At 50.5% G+C, this 15850-nt stretch overlaps 1 protein-coding gene and 1 long non-coding RNA gene across 2 annotated transcripts; both read left to right on the top strand.

Moving 5' to 3' along the window:
• The first annotated feature begins 433 nt into the window (after positions 1-433).
• LOC129519236 (uncharacterized) lies at positions 434-6366 on the top strand. The gene is made up of 4 exons (XR_008666381.1): positions 434-745; positions 1844-3167; positions 4180-4306; positions 5393-6366. It is a non-coding gene; the product is annotated as an uncharacterized LOC129519236 (long non-coding RNA).
• Positions 6367-7958: 1592 nt separating this feature from the next.
• LOC129519876 (spidroin-2-like) lies at positions 7959-13938 on the top strand. Its single transcript, XM_055340702.1, has 5 exons — positions 7959-7982; positions 9150-9783; positions 10842-10898; positions 11027-11177; positions 13703-13938. The coding sequence occupies exons 1-4, from the start codon at positions 7959-7961 to the stop codon at positions 11104-11106; spliced, it is 795 nt and encodes a 264-aa protein (XP_055196677.1). The 3' UTR covers positions 11107-11177; positions 13703-13938.
• Positions 13939-15850: the final 1912 nt, after the last annotated feature.

The raw sequence follows: 15850 nt of genomic DNA, 5'->3' as shown, positions 1-15850 counted from the left end.
CTTGACCACTAGCACCCCTAGCCCATGAGATTGTTATGGAGCGTAGAGCAGGAGACGATGCTTTGGAAAGACTTCAGGCATATAGCACCCACTGGCTTGGGACGGATTTGTAAGAAACACCAGCGGGAGCCTTTACGACAGATCTGTGCTATGTCTTGAGGCTGAATTGAGGCATTTGTGCTGGGAGTGCAGAGGAGGAAGACAGTTATGCTTGGTATTGCCACGGGAAGAAGACAGATCTCAAGGATCAGAACTGGCTGCTGCTTGAGCCTAGTTGCTTGGGGCGAGGCAGCCTCTGTTCTTTCCTTCCCTCCTCTTTGGAGAGTTTTTGTTTCCTTCTCTTCAGGGGGTCTCTTAGCTGATGTTAGGGGCATTTGTGTTTACAAAGAATAGCATAAAAAACCACTATAATCCTACTGTTTTTATACACAGAGTAAACAGCTCAAAAAAAAAAAAAAAGTAAGTAAATAAAACCCGCAAGATTTAAAGAGTTAGAAACAGGTTGAGAAAAAGAGCCGAAAGATCAGAGTCCCACTTCTACCCTCCTTCCTCCCAGGTTATTGACTACTGCTGATGGATGAGGCGAAATACTCACAGTGCCACGAAGAAATGAATTCGCTGGTACTGCCAGGAGAAGAGACCAGCGCGGCTAAAATAGGCGATGACCATGGACAAGAGATACTGGCGGAAAGAGGAGAAAAGCCGTCATAGAAGGGTCCCATCCTGGGAGAGGAAGACCAGTGAGGTGAGGGGACAGGAGGCTGGAGCAGGTGGTGCCTCTTTGACATGTTGGGTGAACCTGCTTCTTTGGTGTCAGACAGTTGGTTACAAACTGGGGAAAGCAAGGGAAGAGTTTGTGGTGCTCCCAGGATGGCTAGTTGTGCTGGTTTGAGGGCTTGTGTTTAGGACAGCCAGCTTGAGGGGGGTCTTTGATAAGCTGGAGCCAAAGGAAGCCCCCCAGGAGCAGAGAGGCAAAGGGACTTAAGGTAGCAACAGCCAGAGGGGCACAGCTGGTGCTCAGGTCCCAGGGGATCTGCAAAAGCCACGAGGTCCCCGACCAGAAGTCTTGGTAGGCATGAGGTTGGAGAGAGGGTTGAGGAGGCATTCCCCTGCCCCAGGACAGGTGTTGGAGCAAGAGTCTATCTTAGTGGAGAACAACAGTACCTTGTCGGATACTCTCAGATCTTTGTCCCAGGCCAGAAATCTTTTGATGACAGGATCCTCTGTGAAAAGAGGGCAGATGTCATGTTGGCAACTGGAATGGGGTTACTGTGGGAACCCTCTCTTTGTTCCAGAGCAAAGAGAACAGTACCTCCCCTGGGGAAGTTTCAGGATGTAGCCAAGGGTGAGGCTGATGGGCAGAGGGGAGAAAAGACCATGGACTGGCCAAGAAAAGTTGGCGGCTCCCCCGTGTCGGGTGACCCAGAGGCAGGCAGGTGTCAGCAGTGCATCTGCAGGATGGGATCTGAAGTAAATAGTGATGCTGTCTCATCATGCATGGATGTGCCACTGCAGAGACCATAACATCATCCGCTGTCATTTTCTCATTCCACAGTGGCATCGGGGTACAAAGATGGCCTGTCCTCCCCTCCCCGCCCCCGCCCCGGCCCCGCCCCCGCCCCGACACAGCGGAAGGCACTCAGACTCAAAAGGCCAGTAAGCGCTAAGATGTCTCAGGAGTGCGACCGCACCTAAGCTTTCTCATCCCTCTGTCATTTCTAAGTGTCCCCGATGAGGGGTCAGTATGGAGTCCTCCAAGGATGGAGAGAGAGAGCTCAGCGACCTGCAAAGAATTATTTTCCATTGGAAAAGCGTAGCCATTGGAAGTTTCTTGTGTTTTCAGGAAAAACGAATAAGGTTGGAGGGTGCTGTTCCTACCGAGCAGCCTGTTGAACGCCTCGTGGTGCTCAGGGAGCACTGAAGATACCCGCTGTCTCTTCAGCTTCATCTTGAGTCCCCTCAGTGTCTCCACCACCCAGATGTCGTTGGCCTCAGGGGCTGTCTCCTCGTCGGATTCGATGTCTCTCTTCCTTCCGCGGGACTGAGGCAAGGGGCAGGGGTCTACAAAGGGGGCTGAGTGAAGAAACCAGGCTACAGTACGAAGCTTCTTCTGTCTTTGGAATTCAGCCACGCTTTCCACACCCGCAAACCCAAACTCCCTCTTCATTCTCTGTAGCCTCATAGATGATTGGCCTCTCCAAAACCACCTTTCATCTTTGTCCTTCATTCATATGCATTTGCCCCCATTCATCTTTGCCACTGTTTCATACCTCCCACCACGCCCTCAAAACTCTTCCTCGTAGATCATTTCTCCCATGAGGATAATGGGATAATGTCCTCTCTTCCTTTCTCTCATCTTTGGATCTCATCACCTAACCCTCCTTCCTTGCTTCCTGGGTTTTCCTGCCAGTGGGATACCCTTGTCCCCGGCTCCCGTGCTCTCTTCTCCAATCCCTGGCTTTCTGAATCTCTCCTGTCACGTGCAGTCTAGTCAGACACACCTTCCTGGCTTCTGTACCCATTTGTACTCACTAGTCAAGCCTGTCAAGGCTTCTCCCTCCTGCTTCTCCCTCCTGCCTCCTCACCTGATGGTCCTGGGCTTTCTTCATCTACCACGGCCTCCGGGGGGTACCCTGATGTGCTAGGCTGGGGGCTCTGGCCCTCAGACTGGGCGGACGGTTGACAACTGGCCATGATTTCTCCCAAGCTCTTTGCGCCCTCCCAGGAGACTCAGACCCTCCTCTTCTCAAACTCCCCTTCTGGCTTCTGGGTGAACCCAAGCCCTGTTATCCCTTCTCTAAGCTGGGGCCAAGCTAGGAGTATGGACATGCTCTGCGAAGATGCTCTTGTCCACCTCCGTTGCCAAGAACCACGGAGTCCAGTCTTTCCAATCAGGAAGGTCAGAAGCCTCTGATGTCATGCACCATTCCAGCCTGGCAGCCATTTTGAAGGAAGACACGTGCAACTGCGAGACCGAGGTCCACTTCTGGAGTTCAGGATCAAGGCTATCTCAAGTCGCCGATCCGGCCTGCAGCCATCCTCCAAAACGGTCCTCGGGGTGTCTGGATCACTCTACTCCTCTCCAGCAGATGCGGGGCTCTCTGCATCCTTCTATTCCTGTTTCAGGGTGCAGTCTGGCAGGAGAGGGAGGAAACAGACGAGGGAAGGTAAGATCTTACAAGAGTGAAATAAGTATGTAGGGAACGTCCAGGTACATGGACTTGTTGGATTGAAAAGTTAGGTTACGTCGCTTAATTTGGCAGAGCTCTCTCACTTGTTTTACTGATGCTGTGTTGGGGATTCTGTGCTGGGGGAGCATTCATGCTCTACTCTCCGGTGTCCCTGAGCCCGGGAGGTATTTTGGGAGCCTGCTCCTAGAAAATTGTACGTGTGCTCCCACACACATCAGATGCTGTCCCCGATTTCAGAAGTCCATGGATCACCCAGAACCTGCCCCTTGATTGCAGTTAATCAGCTCTAGCTTGCATGTAAAATTTTGAGCATGTGTATTACCCTTGACCTAGGAATTTCACTACTCCTTGTGTATCGTATGAATAAAATGTTGTGACGTGCCCACAAAGGCTGAGTGGAAAAACCTCCAATTGGAGGCAGAATCTGTTTTATTGAGAAGGTGGGAAGCCCCCAGGAGCACAGATGCAGTCACAAAATAACTGACTGGCTGTCCTGTAGTATCAGGGGAAGCTTCTTCCACACCTCGTACCTCCTTCCTCTGCTTTTCACCTGGGCATCTGAGTCTTACTTGCTCCTTCCTTCTTTTGGTGATAACACAACACAACATAAAATGCAGCATTTTAATCATTGGTGAGCGTATAATTAAGTGGCCTTAAGCACATTTGCGTTGCTGTGCTGCCATCAGCAACTTCCGTCTCTAGAACTTTGTCATCTTCCCTCAAACTGGAAGTCTGCACCCATTGAACCCCCATATCAGGCTCCCTGCTCATGGGGCGCCTGCCTTCCTCTCTCCCCGCTGCTTGTGTTCTCTCTGCCACTCTCCCTCTCATTCAAACAAATGAATGAAATCTCAAAAAAAAAAAAAAAATCACACAACAACAACACCTGCCCTCTCCACTAAGTCACAGCTAGCCAGGGGCTGCTCACCCTGGCCTGTCATTCTCTAGTGAGTAATGGTTTCTGTGTTTCCCTTCTGTGACCCTTAAGACCTCGAGACGCCCTAGGAAGACGGCTTGCAGTGCTAACTCACAGAACAGAATTCTGGGATGGGGAGACGGGAAGAGGTTCTGGATACCGACTTCGAAGATCTGGTGTCTGAAGCTCAGTATTAAAGGTAAATCTTAGTCTTTGACTTTTATACTGCCCTGCACCCTGGCTGACATATACTTGGTGGGTCCCAAAGTCAGGTTAAGCTGTATCGTCTGTGGTTATCGCCTCTTTGAAACGTTCTGAAATGGTGTCTGCATACCAATTTGCCCATGTTTGTTTGCAAATCTTGTTTTGAATCAAAGATCTATCCTTCATAAGACATTTGCAGGAGGAATGTCTCTTCCTTTTCTTTGCTGCGTTGAGAGAGCAGGGTCCTAGGATTTGTTTTTTAGAAACAAGGATTGTGAAGCCCTAAAGACCGAAGCGGACCCCAGGATTCACTTCAGCTGTTTTGATTCAAATCCTGTAACCTATTCACTGTGTCCCCTTCTCTGTCTGCCCAGACTTCTGAGGATAGACAATCTGGAGGACATAAAGCAGGAGATAGAATACCTGTCTAAACGATGGGGGTGGTGGGGAGGTGGGAACGAAATGGTTTTGTTACAAAGCAGCCTGTGCCCCTAGGCAAACCCTCCCTTCTTCCAGGCCCCCATTTCTTCACCTATAAACTAAAATACTTCGATAAGATAATCTGTAAGGGGGCTCTTCCCTTACAGCATAACCAAGGCAGTGAGAAAGCCAATTTGACATGACCAGGTATACAAATGCTAGGGTTGAATTGTGTGCCCCCTCGCACCCCTACCACCCCATTCATGTGTACCACCCCCTGGTACCTCAGAATGTGATTGTATTTAGTGGTGGGATCCTTATGGAAGAAATCAAGGTAAAGTGGGGTCTGTAGAATGCTGTCCTTTATGAAGGGAAAATTAGGGGGGGGGGCGCCTGGAGGGCGCAGTTGGTTGAGCATCCAACTCGATTTTGGTCCAGCCCCTGCTCTCACGGTTGTTAGATTGAGCCCCACATCAAGCCCCAGAGAGGTCTGTTCCACACCAGAGAGGGGAGTCTGCTTCTCTCTCTCTCTCTCTCTCTCTCTGTTTCTCTCTCTCTCTCTCTCTCTCTCTCTCGCTCTCTCTCACCCCCCCTTTTCCCCTCCCGTGGCTTGCTTGTGCTCTCTCCGTAAAATGAATGCATAACTTTTTTTTTTTTAAAGGGAAAATCTGGACACAAACATCCAAGTAGAGAGAAGAGAGTGTGATGACACAGGGAGAGAAGACTGACATCTACCAGCCAGGGAGGGAGGATGCAAGAGCCCCTCCCCCACAGCACTCAGAAGGAACCAGCCCTGCCCACACCTGAATCTCAGACTCCCAGCCTCCAGAACAGTGAGAGAATGTATTTTTGTCGTGCCCACACCTGAATCTCAGACTCCCAGCCTCCAGAACAGTGAGACCATGCATTTTTGTCGTGAACGCCTGAAAGCTGCCTGGTTTGTCTTACTTTGTTACAGCTTCCCTGTAGGCAGATCCAACCAGTATTTTTGAAGAAGAGGGAATTCAGATTTGACAGTCACTTTCCTGATCCTTCTGCTGCCCCTTTCCCTAAGGCAAGACGCGTCCATGTCCAGAGGCTTCAAAGAAGAACCGGTTCTTTCACACAGATTAGAACCTTGAATGCCTCTGGCATTTCCTGGTCAAGGTGACTGTGTTCATTTTGGAAAACAAGGTGGAAAGACTTCAAGAGAAGAATGATTTACAAATCTTGAAGATGGGTGCCAGTTAGCTTAATAAAACTGATGCATTAAAGAGAGAAAAATAAACGGGAGCAAACCGAGGCGACTACTTAGGAAATTAAGGGTGGGAAAGGCTTCTTCAAAGACAGTGTCTAAGCAGATGAAAAGTATGAAGAGGAAGTGAACGATTTGAACACAGAAACAATATCCATATGACAGAAAATAAAGTAAAACATTAGGTTACAAAGATCAATGACTTGGGTCGCCTGGGTGGCTTTGCAGTTTGGTCGCTGCCTTCTGGCCAGGGCATGGTCCTGGGGTCCCGAGATCCAGATTGGCCCCCGTCGGGCTCCCCTTGGGGAGCCGGCTTCTCCCTCCACCTGTGTCTCTGCCTCTCTGTGTGCGTCTCTCATGAATGAATGAATGAATAAAGCTCGATGATAAATTGGGAGAAATATTTGTGTTTTTTCCAAATACAAAAAGAGAAAACTTTTTATTTTAAACACTAATGAATGAAGAGATCTTAAACGATATGAAAAGATGCAGGTCCGCTGCTTCTGGCCCAGACGGACACACGAGGTGAAGATTTGCCCTCCCAGGTTAAAGAAGTTTCTAGAAGGAGGAGATAGCTAAAATCTGTCATTTCATATTTTCATGTATCTGGAGTGAAGGGTGAGCCTTAAGAGTGTCCAGTTCAGTGCCCAGAGAGTATTCAGGCCGAGGTAGGGGGCTGAGGTGGTGGGGCAGCCCAGCGTGTGTCAGTTGCAGGAACGCAGTGGGATGTTCGGGGGGTGGGGGGGGCACGACAGCCAGAGTTCACAGGCAGAGAGCCAGAGTGGAGAGGTGGGAGGGCGTCCGGGTCTTCAGCTGAGCCAGGCAGTGCCCTGGGGTGGTGGGGCGGGGAGCCGGGGCTGAAGGCCAGGACCCAGGGGACTGGGGTTCTGCCTGTCTTCACCGACGTGCTCGGCGCAGCTTCTGTCCTTTACCTGCTGAATACGGAAAAGAATATGGAAGGGATGTGCCTGGCGATCTTCTAGGCTCAGGCCCAGGGGAGGTGTGATCGCCTGGCTCCAATTGCAGCATTCCTTCGGTGAGCATTCCGGCACCAGCCACACTTCGTAGCAGCAAGAGCTGGGCAAGACTGCTCCTGGCTACACTGCCACTGCCATCGGCAGCTTCGGGAGAAGCACACCCTTTGTGCGCGATTAGTTTGATGCAGCAGCTCGGCTAAGGGAAATCGGGAATGGGTTATGTGCCCGTTCATTGGTATAAAAGAGTACTTACTGTTACTTTTTCGAAGAGATTTACGGGGGGGCGGGGGGCGGCGGGAGGGGGGCCGTGGGTGGTTGGGTCGTTCAGCATCAGCCTTAGGCTCAGGTCGTGATCCCGGGCTCCTGGAATCAAGTCCTGCATCAGGCTCTCTGCCGGGGGCTTGCTTCTTCCTCTGCCTGTGTCTGTGCCCCTCTCTCTCTGTGTCTCTCATGAACAAATGCATAAAATCTAAAAAAAAAAAAAAAAAAAAAAAGACAACGAAAAAACATAAGAGCGTTACTGGGGCACCTGGGTGGCTCAGTGGTTGAGCGCCTGTCTTTGGCTCAGGTGTGATCCTGGGGTCTTGGGATGGAGTACCCCAACAGGCCCCCTACGGGAAGCCTGCTTCTCCAGTTGCCTACGTCTCTTCCCCTCTCTCTGTGTGTGTGTGTGTGTGTGTGTGTGTGTGTCTCATGAATATCAAATCTTTTAAAAAAATTAAAGCATTACCTGAGTAAACGTGTAATATACATACTTCCTCTGTTGATCTCATATGTATCTCAATATCTTTTGAAGCTAAACAATTGTATTGCCCACATTACAACCCAGGAAGGTTGTTCTTAGGGGCCTGGGAGCCATCTCTTTGACCTGTAAACCTCAAGGAGGATAGTGTCCCTCTGTGTCTCCGGGAGGGGGTAAGCATGGTCTCTAGGCATCTTGCTATGAGCTGTAAACTACCTGCTTGACAGAGAAAGGTAAGAACTTTTTTTTTCTCCTTCACACAGCGGCAACTAGGATGGACCAGCACCCCGACTACCAGGTGAATTTAGGATGAAGTATGAAAAAATGCGTAGCAGATGGTGCTGACAAGTCCTGTAGGTGTGAAACAGGTTTACCACTTAGGATGAGCACTATCGGCTGAGCTACAATGAAAGGCAAGTCTCGGGTTTCTCCTTGCCAACTTGTTAGTGGTTTGCCTGGGATGTGCGACACAGTCTGGTTTAAAGGTTATTTAACAGTAGGATGGGGGGCCTGGGTGGCTTAGCCAGGTAAGCAGCTGCCTCTTGGTTTGGACTCAGGTCCGGGTGTCAGGGTTGTGGAATGAAGCCCTCCGTGGGGCTGCAGGCTGAGCCTGGAGTCAGCTGGGGATTCTCTCCTCTTCTCCCTCTGCCCCTCCCCCTGCTCTCAGGAGAAGGAAGATTGATTTACTCATGGGAGACACAGAGAGAGGCAGAGAGGCAGGCAGAGGGAGAAGCAGGCCCCCTGCAGGGAGCCCGATGCGGGACTCCATCCTGGACCTGGGCATCACCGCCTGAGCCCAAGGCAGACGCTCAACTGCTGAGCCACCCAGGCGACCGGGAGAGTCCACTTTTAATCTCCACCACCCCGCGGCGTTGAAGAAGCAATCGGCCAGGAACACCGTTATATAATCTCTCCCCCCAAATACTGCCACATCCTTGTCCTTAGGACCTCCTCGTCAAAACATGGCATTTTAACCTAACATACATTTAATTCGTCGGACGGGCAAATTCCCAGGTATCCGGGTTCGGGTCTGTGTGTGTGTGAAATGCGGTTGTTCCACAGTCTGTACTTTGCATTCGTTGTGCAACTTGGACAAGCTACCTTTTCTATTTCCTTCTCCTCTCTTGGAGAAACCATGCGCCTGTCTTATGTCATTGCTGAGTAGTAATCGTATCCCGGTGTTTTCGTGAACCGTGTCATAGTTCAGTGACGTGCACACGTGCACCCTTCCCCGTCCTCTCCTGCTTGTGGAAGTCTCGGTGCCAAGCCGACAGACGTCAGGGCAAGGAAAGGACCAGGGATCCAGGACGCAGACACAGCCGCTCCTGGAAGCGACACGTCTCCTCGATTCCTCACGGGAGCGAAGACAACTGGGCCATTGGGCAGTAGGTCCGGATGGTCAATCCTCTGAGCACGGTGCCTCTTCCCCACCCGAGGAGGTGGAGACTTTCGAGACGTCCCCTAGCGTGTGGGCGCTTGGACTCCCGGGAAACAGAGTCCGGGGATTTGTGCCGCTCCCCCAGGGGGCTCCCGCAGGACCCGGGCCGCACGCCGGCGGCGCCGTGGTGCGCATGTGCAGCTCGGCCTGTGTGCGTGTTGGCGCAGGCGCAGTGCGGCCGCGCTGCTCTCGCTTCCTGTGCGTGCGCAGGTCCCCGCTCGCCGCGGTTCCCAGGCTTCGGCCTCCGGCGGCCGAGGATTCCCCGGGACCTGCGGGGCTGTCCGCCGTCCGGCCGGGCCGGCACCCAGCGGGCGCGGGTCCGCGCGGGCCGGGCGGAGGCGCGAGCGGGATCCCCCCAGCGCGAGCCCCGGAGCCCGCGGGCCTGGGCCGGAGGAGCCGGGCGGTCGAGTGGCGGCGGCGGCGGCGGCGGCGGCGGCGGCGGCGGCTGCGGCGGGGCCCGGGTCCGGCCGGTTTGCGGCCGCAGGACGGCGAGGCGTCGGGCGGCCGTTTGGGGCCCCGGAGGGTGGTCGGCCCGAAGTGAGTTTGCGCGCTAGTTCCAGAGCCGGCGCCCCGGGAACGGCGGCCCCGGGAGGCGCAGGAGGAGCAGCCCCCGCCCCGGATCCCTCGCGAGCCTCGGGGCAGCTCGGCGGGTCCCGACGGGGTAGGTCGTGCGCTTGCGGGCCTCCTGGCGGTTGTGGATCTTCCGGGCGGCCAGAGTGCGCGCGCGCGGGCGGGGAGGGATGGGCGCTCCCCCGGGACGCGGGACTCGTGGGGTCCCGGCTTCCCGGGGGCGCAAGGGGCTCCCGCCTCCCCTTGCCCCGTCCCCCCCTGGCTGCGCCGTCGCCCCGTCCAGCCTCCAGACGGGTCTCTAGGCGCCCAGGAGTGTGTGCGGAGCCGGCTGCGTTGTGCCCTGGGGCATCTGCCGGTGGAGCGCAGGGCCGGTGTGCCAGGAGGGCCGGGCTGCGGCTGCCTGGTTGACAGAGGGGGAGCCTGGGCCTGAGAAGGGAGGCGGCTTGTCCAGGGCGACGGGGTCCGTGGGTGGGCTTGCTCTCGGGCCTGGGCTCCTGGGCGCGCGTGCTGGCCGCCCTGTTAGTTTTCGTGATCAAAAGGTTCTTCGGTGTAGCTAGCGGACGAGCCAGTGAAGGGAGAGCATTTGAAAACAAGTGTGCCTTGGTGCACATTTACCCTATTTTAGAGACCTGGTGTTTCCTGTTCCTGTGCATACGTGATTTTCAGTAATTTGAAGAGATCAGGAACTACGTAGAGAGCACCGTGAAGAGGAGGGTTTTTTTTCAACGTGAGTTTAATGAAGGCAAACGGTTTGAAAAACCATTGAAGAGTAACCCATCGAGGGCAGCCCGGGTGGCTCAGTGGTTTCACGGGTCCTTCGGCCGAGGGTGTGATCCTGGAGATCCAGGGTGGAGTCCCACGTGGGGCTCCCTGCATGGAGCCTGCTTCTCCCTCTGCCCGTGTCTCTGCCTCTCTCTCTCTGTCTCTCTGGGTCTCTTGTGAATAAACAAATACATAAAATCTTAAAAAGGAAAAGAAAGAGTAACCCATCTGGTCACCTCGTGATACGTGGGAGGGACCCCAGTTCTGTTGTACCTTTCTCTTTTCTCACATTTTTAGCCTCTTCCGAGTGTTCACAGGGAATGAGATTTCTTTGGTGGTATTATGCAGGATGACCAGCGACTTCTATCCTTTCTTCTTCTTCCCCAGGTCCACCGTTAACAGTCTTTGGTTTTCCAAGAGCAGCAGAAAATGAACGAATCCCAGGTGAGTTTTCCTGTCTCCGTGCTTGGTTTTGTAATGCATTTCAGGAGATTTGTGTGGGTCCAGATTTTAAAATGGGAATTTGGAAATAAAAGACGTTATCACGTCAAATGCACTTCTCACCCTGTCAGATCAGCACCTGTTGTGCCCCAGATTGCGAATGCCAGAAAACCGCCAAGGAGCCGATGCCGATGCCGATGCAAGTACATGAGGGTTTATTAACAAGCTCGAGCTTGGGTCCAAGTACACCCGACACAGCGGAGCAGGGACTTGGAACCTGAGGTGGGTTACAGCTGGGTTTTTATGGGCTGGTCTAGGGGTAAGGTGGGGTCTTTCAGTAAAGCGTGGCCGTGTGAGAATCTCCAGTAAAGAGGTCTCACAAGCTCTTGCTTCCTTATTCTGATCAGGGCGTGCTTTGTGGGTTTTTGTGTAGCCGGGGGAAGGTAGAGTTCAGTACCTGGTCACAGTGGCGTGAGACGGCTACCGAAGCTACAATGACTGTACTTGTGCCAGTGGTAAGCTTGAATGGCCCGAATATTCTCAGCCTCCACACACCCAGAGTCTTTTGTCGAGTTCATGTGTGCGGAGCTACCCCTATGGGGTGGGGCTACATTCGTGACTCGGTGCCTGATAGTCCCAGGAAAGGAGCGTACCGTGCGTTACATGATTTGAATTGAGCGTAAGAGGAAACCATTTTTGTAACTTGTGGGTTTTAAAGATTTCTTAGGACTTGAGAAACTGTCTTTGTGAAACTGATGTAGTTGTGGGTAGCTTTCCTAACGATGATCATTGAATCATTGCAACCTCTGACACGTTTGTTGCTTATCTAAACCGAGGACCTGGTATGTATAATTTTTCCAGGCACCAAAATACCGTGATCCAAGGAGACATATTTTCATTGTTACCGTTTTGTCCAGGGGTAAAAGCTGAGTCGTGAGTGTAATGGCCTGCGCATCCTTCAGGTGGCTTCTGTTACTACTACTTGCCTCGGTTGTGCAGTACATAATACAGCGAGGTATTCTCTAGTAAATGTGCATTCACTGCCGTTCCCATTTCAATTCTTAGCATCTTGATTTTGTCCTCACCCCTCTCTGGAACGTATTGCTAAAGATTAGCAGTGAGCTGGGCCCCTGGGTGACTCAGGCAGCTAAGTGTCTGCCTTTGGCTCAGGTCCTGATGCTGGGGTCCTGGGATCGAACCCCGAGTTGGGCTCCCTGCTCTGTGGGTCTGCTTCTCCCTCTGTCCCTCCCCCCACTTGTGTGTGCTCTCACTCTCTTGCTCTCTCTCTCACTGTGTTGCTCACTATCAAATAATAAATAAAATCCTTTAAAAAAAGATTAGCGGTGATCTCGGTACAGTCAGATGCATCAGACATCATCCAGCTCTTACCTCCCGTGATCATTCGTCTGACGTATTACTTCCACGTGTCTTTTCTTCGTGGAGTCTCCCTTTACTTGGCTTTTAAAAAAGTTCACCTGCAGATATTTTTGCTCTTTAACTGATCAGGGGTGTTTGAAAAAGTAGGTGAGGGTAACCCGCAATACCTTTTTTTTCTCAGTGTGTGGTATCTGGTGTTCAACGTTTCGCCATCTTCTGGATGTGTTTGAGGTGGTTCTTTTCAATCAGGATACACAGAGACCACTCTCTCCAGGTGGCTAAGTCTTTTAAATCATTTACTGATGGTTTCCTTGTATGTCTCTTACGTTACTGCTTTGTAGTCTATGTTTTGAAGAAATTGGGCTTATCCTGTGTTTCCCGTAGTCTGGATTGTGTGGACCACATTGCTGTCATTCTAACTTGAAGACTTTTATCATTACCCATATGCCTTATCTAATTGGTAGTTAGCTCCGGACGTTGACCCAGTTCTGTTCAGTTCTTTTGCAAGCCTTTGCTGCCCATGACTCTTGTCCGCTTTCCCCTGGAGGCCCGTATCATCTTCCTTTGTTTTTGTGACGTTAGCATCCATTGGTTGATGTTCATTGCCAAGATCCCCCAGTTCTTTAGGGGAGACAAGATGGTGCTATGTTACTTTACCGTTTCTTTGTCTCCCAGCTAGAATACTTTCCTAAAGAACAACATCTCTTTAAATAGTTCTGTGTTTCTTACAGACAAGATTATTTTCACAATATCCAGTAGGCTCCTAAGCAACTGGGGTTTTTTTTTTTTTTTTTTTTTTTTTGATTCATTTTGTTACCATTGTGAGCTCATGGGTTTACACATATTTTAAGTATTTCAGTACATTGAAGTCGTTTCTCTCTTTGATGTCTAAGTGGTTCTGTGTTTGACCAGAGGAATCCCTACAGATGGGTTTCTGAGTCCTTTTGCAACATCCTCTATGTATTTGATAGCATTCATTTTTATTCAACATTTTATTTTGAAAAACCTTCAAACGTACACAACAGTCGCAAGGATCTTAGAGAACTCCCATGTTCCCTTTGCCCAGATACTCCAGTTTTTTACCTCTCCCCACATTTTCTTTATTAGCTCTCTCTGTGTGTTTGTGTGTGTGTGTGTGTGTGTGTGTATGTATATTTCTTACCTGAATCATTTGAGAGTGGATGTCATCTGTCATGTCCGTTTTCAGATTGTACCTGCTAAGATCAAGGATATTGATGGATGGATTGAATTCCGGAAGTGGAAGATCATTATAACAGTCTCATGTAGCCAGTCTGGCTTTCTTTTGAGACGTGTTGGCATCTGATTTCACCCTTTTACTTTCAACCTGTTTCCATCTTTAACTTCAAGTGCAGATAGTTGGATCTCGCTGTTTTTAAATTTTTTTTTTTAATTTTATTTATCTATGATAGGCACACAGTGAGAGAGAGCGAGAGAGGCAGAGACACAGGCAGAGGGAGAAGCAGGCTCCATGCACCGGGATCCCGACGTGGGATTCGATCCCGGGTCTCCAGGATCGCGCCCTGGGCCAAAGGCAGGCGCCAAACCGCTGCGCCAGCCAGGGATCCCTCTCGCTGTTTTTAAATCGTGTCTGACAGTCTCTGCTTATTAATTGGGTTGCTTAGACCACCTTACGTGTAATCTGACTATTGATATAACCAGTAAGGGTTGTAGTCTGGTTTTGTTTTCTCTTTGTACCATTGGCTTTGTTTCTTTTTTCTTCTTTTTTTTTTTATTTTTTTTTAAATTTTTTTTTAATTTACCATATTTATTTATTTTTATTTTATGATAGTCACACACACACAGAGAGAGAGAGAGAGAGAGGGAGAGAGGCAGAGACACAGGCAGAGAGAGAAGCAGGCTCCATGCACCGGGAGCCCGACGTGGGATTCGATCCGGGGTCTCCAGAATCGCGCCCTGGACCAAAGGCACGCGCCAAACCGCTGCGCCACCCAGGGATCCCTCTTTTTTCTTCTTTTGTGAACTTCTTTCCTTTCAATGGATTGTGTATTTTTTGTGATTCTGTTTTACATCTTTTGCGCGGTCTTTAGCTCTAACACTGTTATGTTTTTATTGTTTTGGGGTTTCTATTATGCACCTTTAATATTTTACAGTTCATCTTCAGGTAATGTACTGTTTCACTTCAACTGTAGGGAGCCTGTGGTTATTTCCATTTCTCCCCTCTTGGTCCTTATGTTGTTGTTGGATATTACTTTTTTTTTCTTTTTCTAAGACTTACTATTGATTTTTTCATGAAAGACATACACACACACACACACACACACACACACACAGTGAGAGAGAGAGAGAGAGAGAGATGGAGAAAGGCAGAGGGTGAAGCAGGCCCCATGCAGGGAGCCCGACTCGGGAGTGGATCCTGGGTCTCCAGGATAAGGCCCTGGACTGACGGCGGGGCTACACTGCTGAGCCACCCAGGCTTCCCGGATATTACTTTCACAGGTAGAATCAATCCCCTGGACGTTGTGATTTTTGGGTAAAGCGTTATTTTTTAAGGAATACTCAAATAACATCGTTGCCATTTCTGGTGCGCTTGGTTTCTTTATGTTTTATGTCTGCCCAGATTTAGATCTCCTGTCATTTTCCCTTCTGCGTGAAGGACATCCTTGAACACTTTAAGGCTTTCTTTTTTTTCTTTTCCAATATTTTATTTAAATTCTAGGTAGTGAACATGCAGTGCAGTATCGGTTTCAGGAGAATTCAGTGATTCATCACATATATAAGACACCTGGTGCTCATCACAACAAGTGCCCTCCTTGATACTCATCCCCTATCTAGCCCCTCCCGCAATCAGCTGCCTCCATCAACCCTCAGTGTATTCTCTATCCTTAAGAGTCTTATGGTTTGTTTCCCTATCTCCCTTTTTCCCTCTTCCCGTATGTTCATTGCTTTCTTCAGTTCCTAATATGAATGAGATCATACGGTATTTGTTTTTCTCTTACTTTGCTTAGGTTAGTATAGTGTACCTCTATCCATGTCATTGCAAATGGCAAGAGTCCATTCATTTTGATGGCTAAGTAGCATTCCGTTGTGTATATACACCGCATCTTCTTTATCCATTCACTACTCAATGGACATTTGGACTCTCTTCATAGTTTGGCTGTTGTTGATAATGCTGATATATGTCAGGTTTTCTTTTAATGATCGGCAGGGACAATTAAAGACCGCAGAACCAGGTGGTAGGTTTGAGAGTGCTTTAATGGGGAGCGCTCCCTGGTGTGGTTCCCTGAAGCCACGCCCAGGCAAACTGCAGGGGTGTTTATAAAGAGTTTTTGGTGGGAAGCTGGGGCCAGGGCGGCATTCGGGTTGGGGCAAGGGTTACAGGGTGGTGGGCGGCGGGGGGTGGGGTGGGGGTGGGGGATCTGTGTTTTGTAAGCTAAGATAGTGTAGGGCAGCAAGGCAGCTTTGGCAGGCAGATGGGGGTGGGGCGGCAAGGCGCCTTTATTGGGAGGTTGCTGGCCTCGGGTGGGCTGTTGTGACGTCCCCAGTCTCGCCAGCCCAACACTATAAACATCAGAATGTTTGAATCTGTTATTTTTGTA

This window comes from Nyctereutes procyonoides, unplaced genomic scaffold, assembly GCF_905146905.1.
Source record: "Nyctereutes procyonoides isolate TBG_1078 unplaced genomic scaffold, NYPRO_anot_genome, whole genome shotgun sequence".
NCBI lineage: Eukaryota > Metazoa > Chordata > Mammalia > Carnivora > Canidae > Nyctereutes > Nyctereutes procyonoides.
The sequence above is the reverse complement of the archived record's forward strand: the minus strand, read 5'-3'. Positions and strand labels throughout refer to the sequence as shown.

Coding starts and splice junctions, on each gene's coding strand:
- LOC129519876 (XM_055340702.1), top strand. CDS start 7,959: ATGGACCAGCACCCCGACTACCAG. Junction 9,784..10,841: donor GCTCGGCGGGTCCCGACGGG/GTAGGTCGTGCG, acceptor CTTCTTCCCCAG/GTCCACCGTTAACAGTCTTT. Junction 10,899..11,026: donor AGAAAATGAACGAATCCCAG/GTGAGTTTTCCT, acceptor TCACCCTGTCAG/ATCAGCACCTGTTGTGCCCC.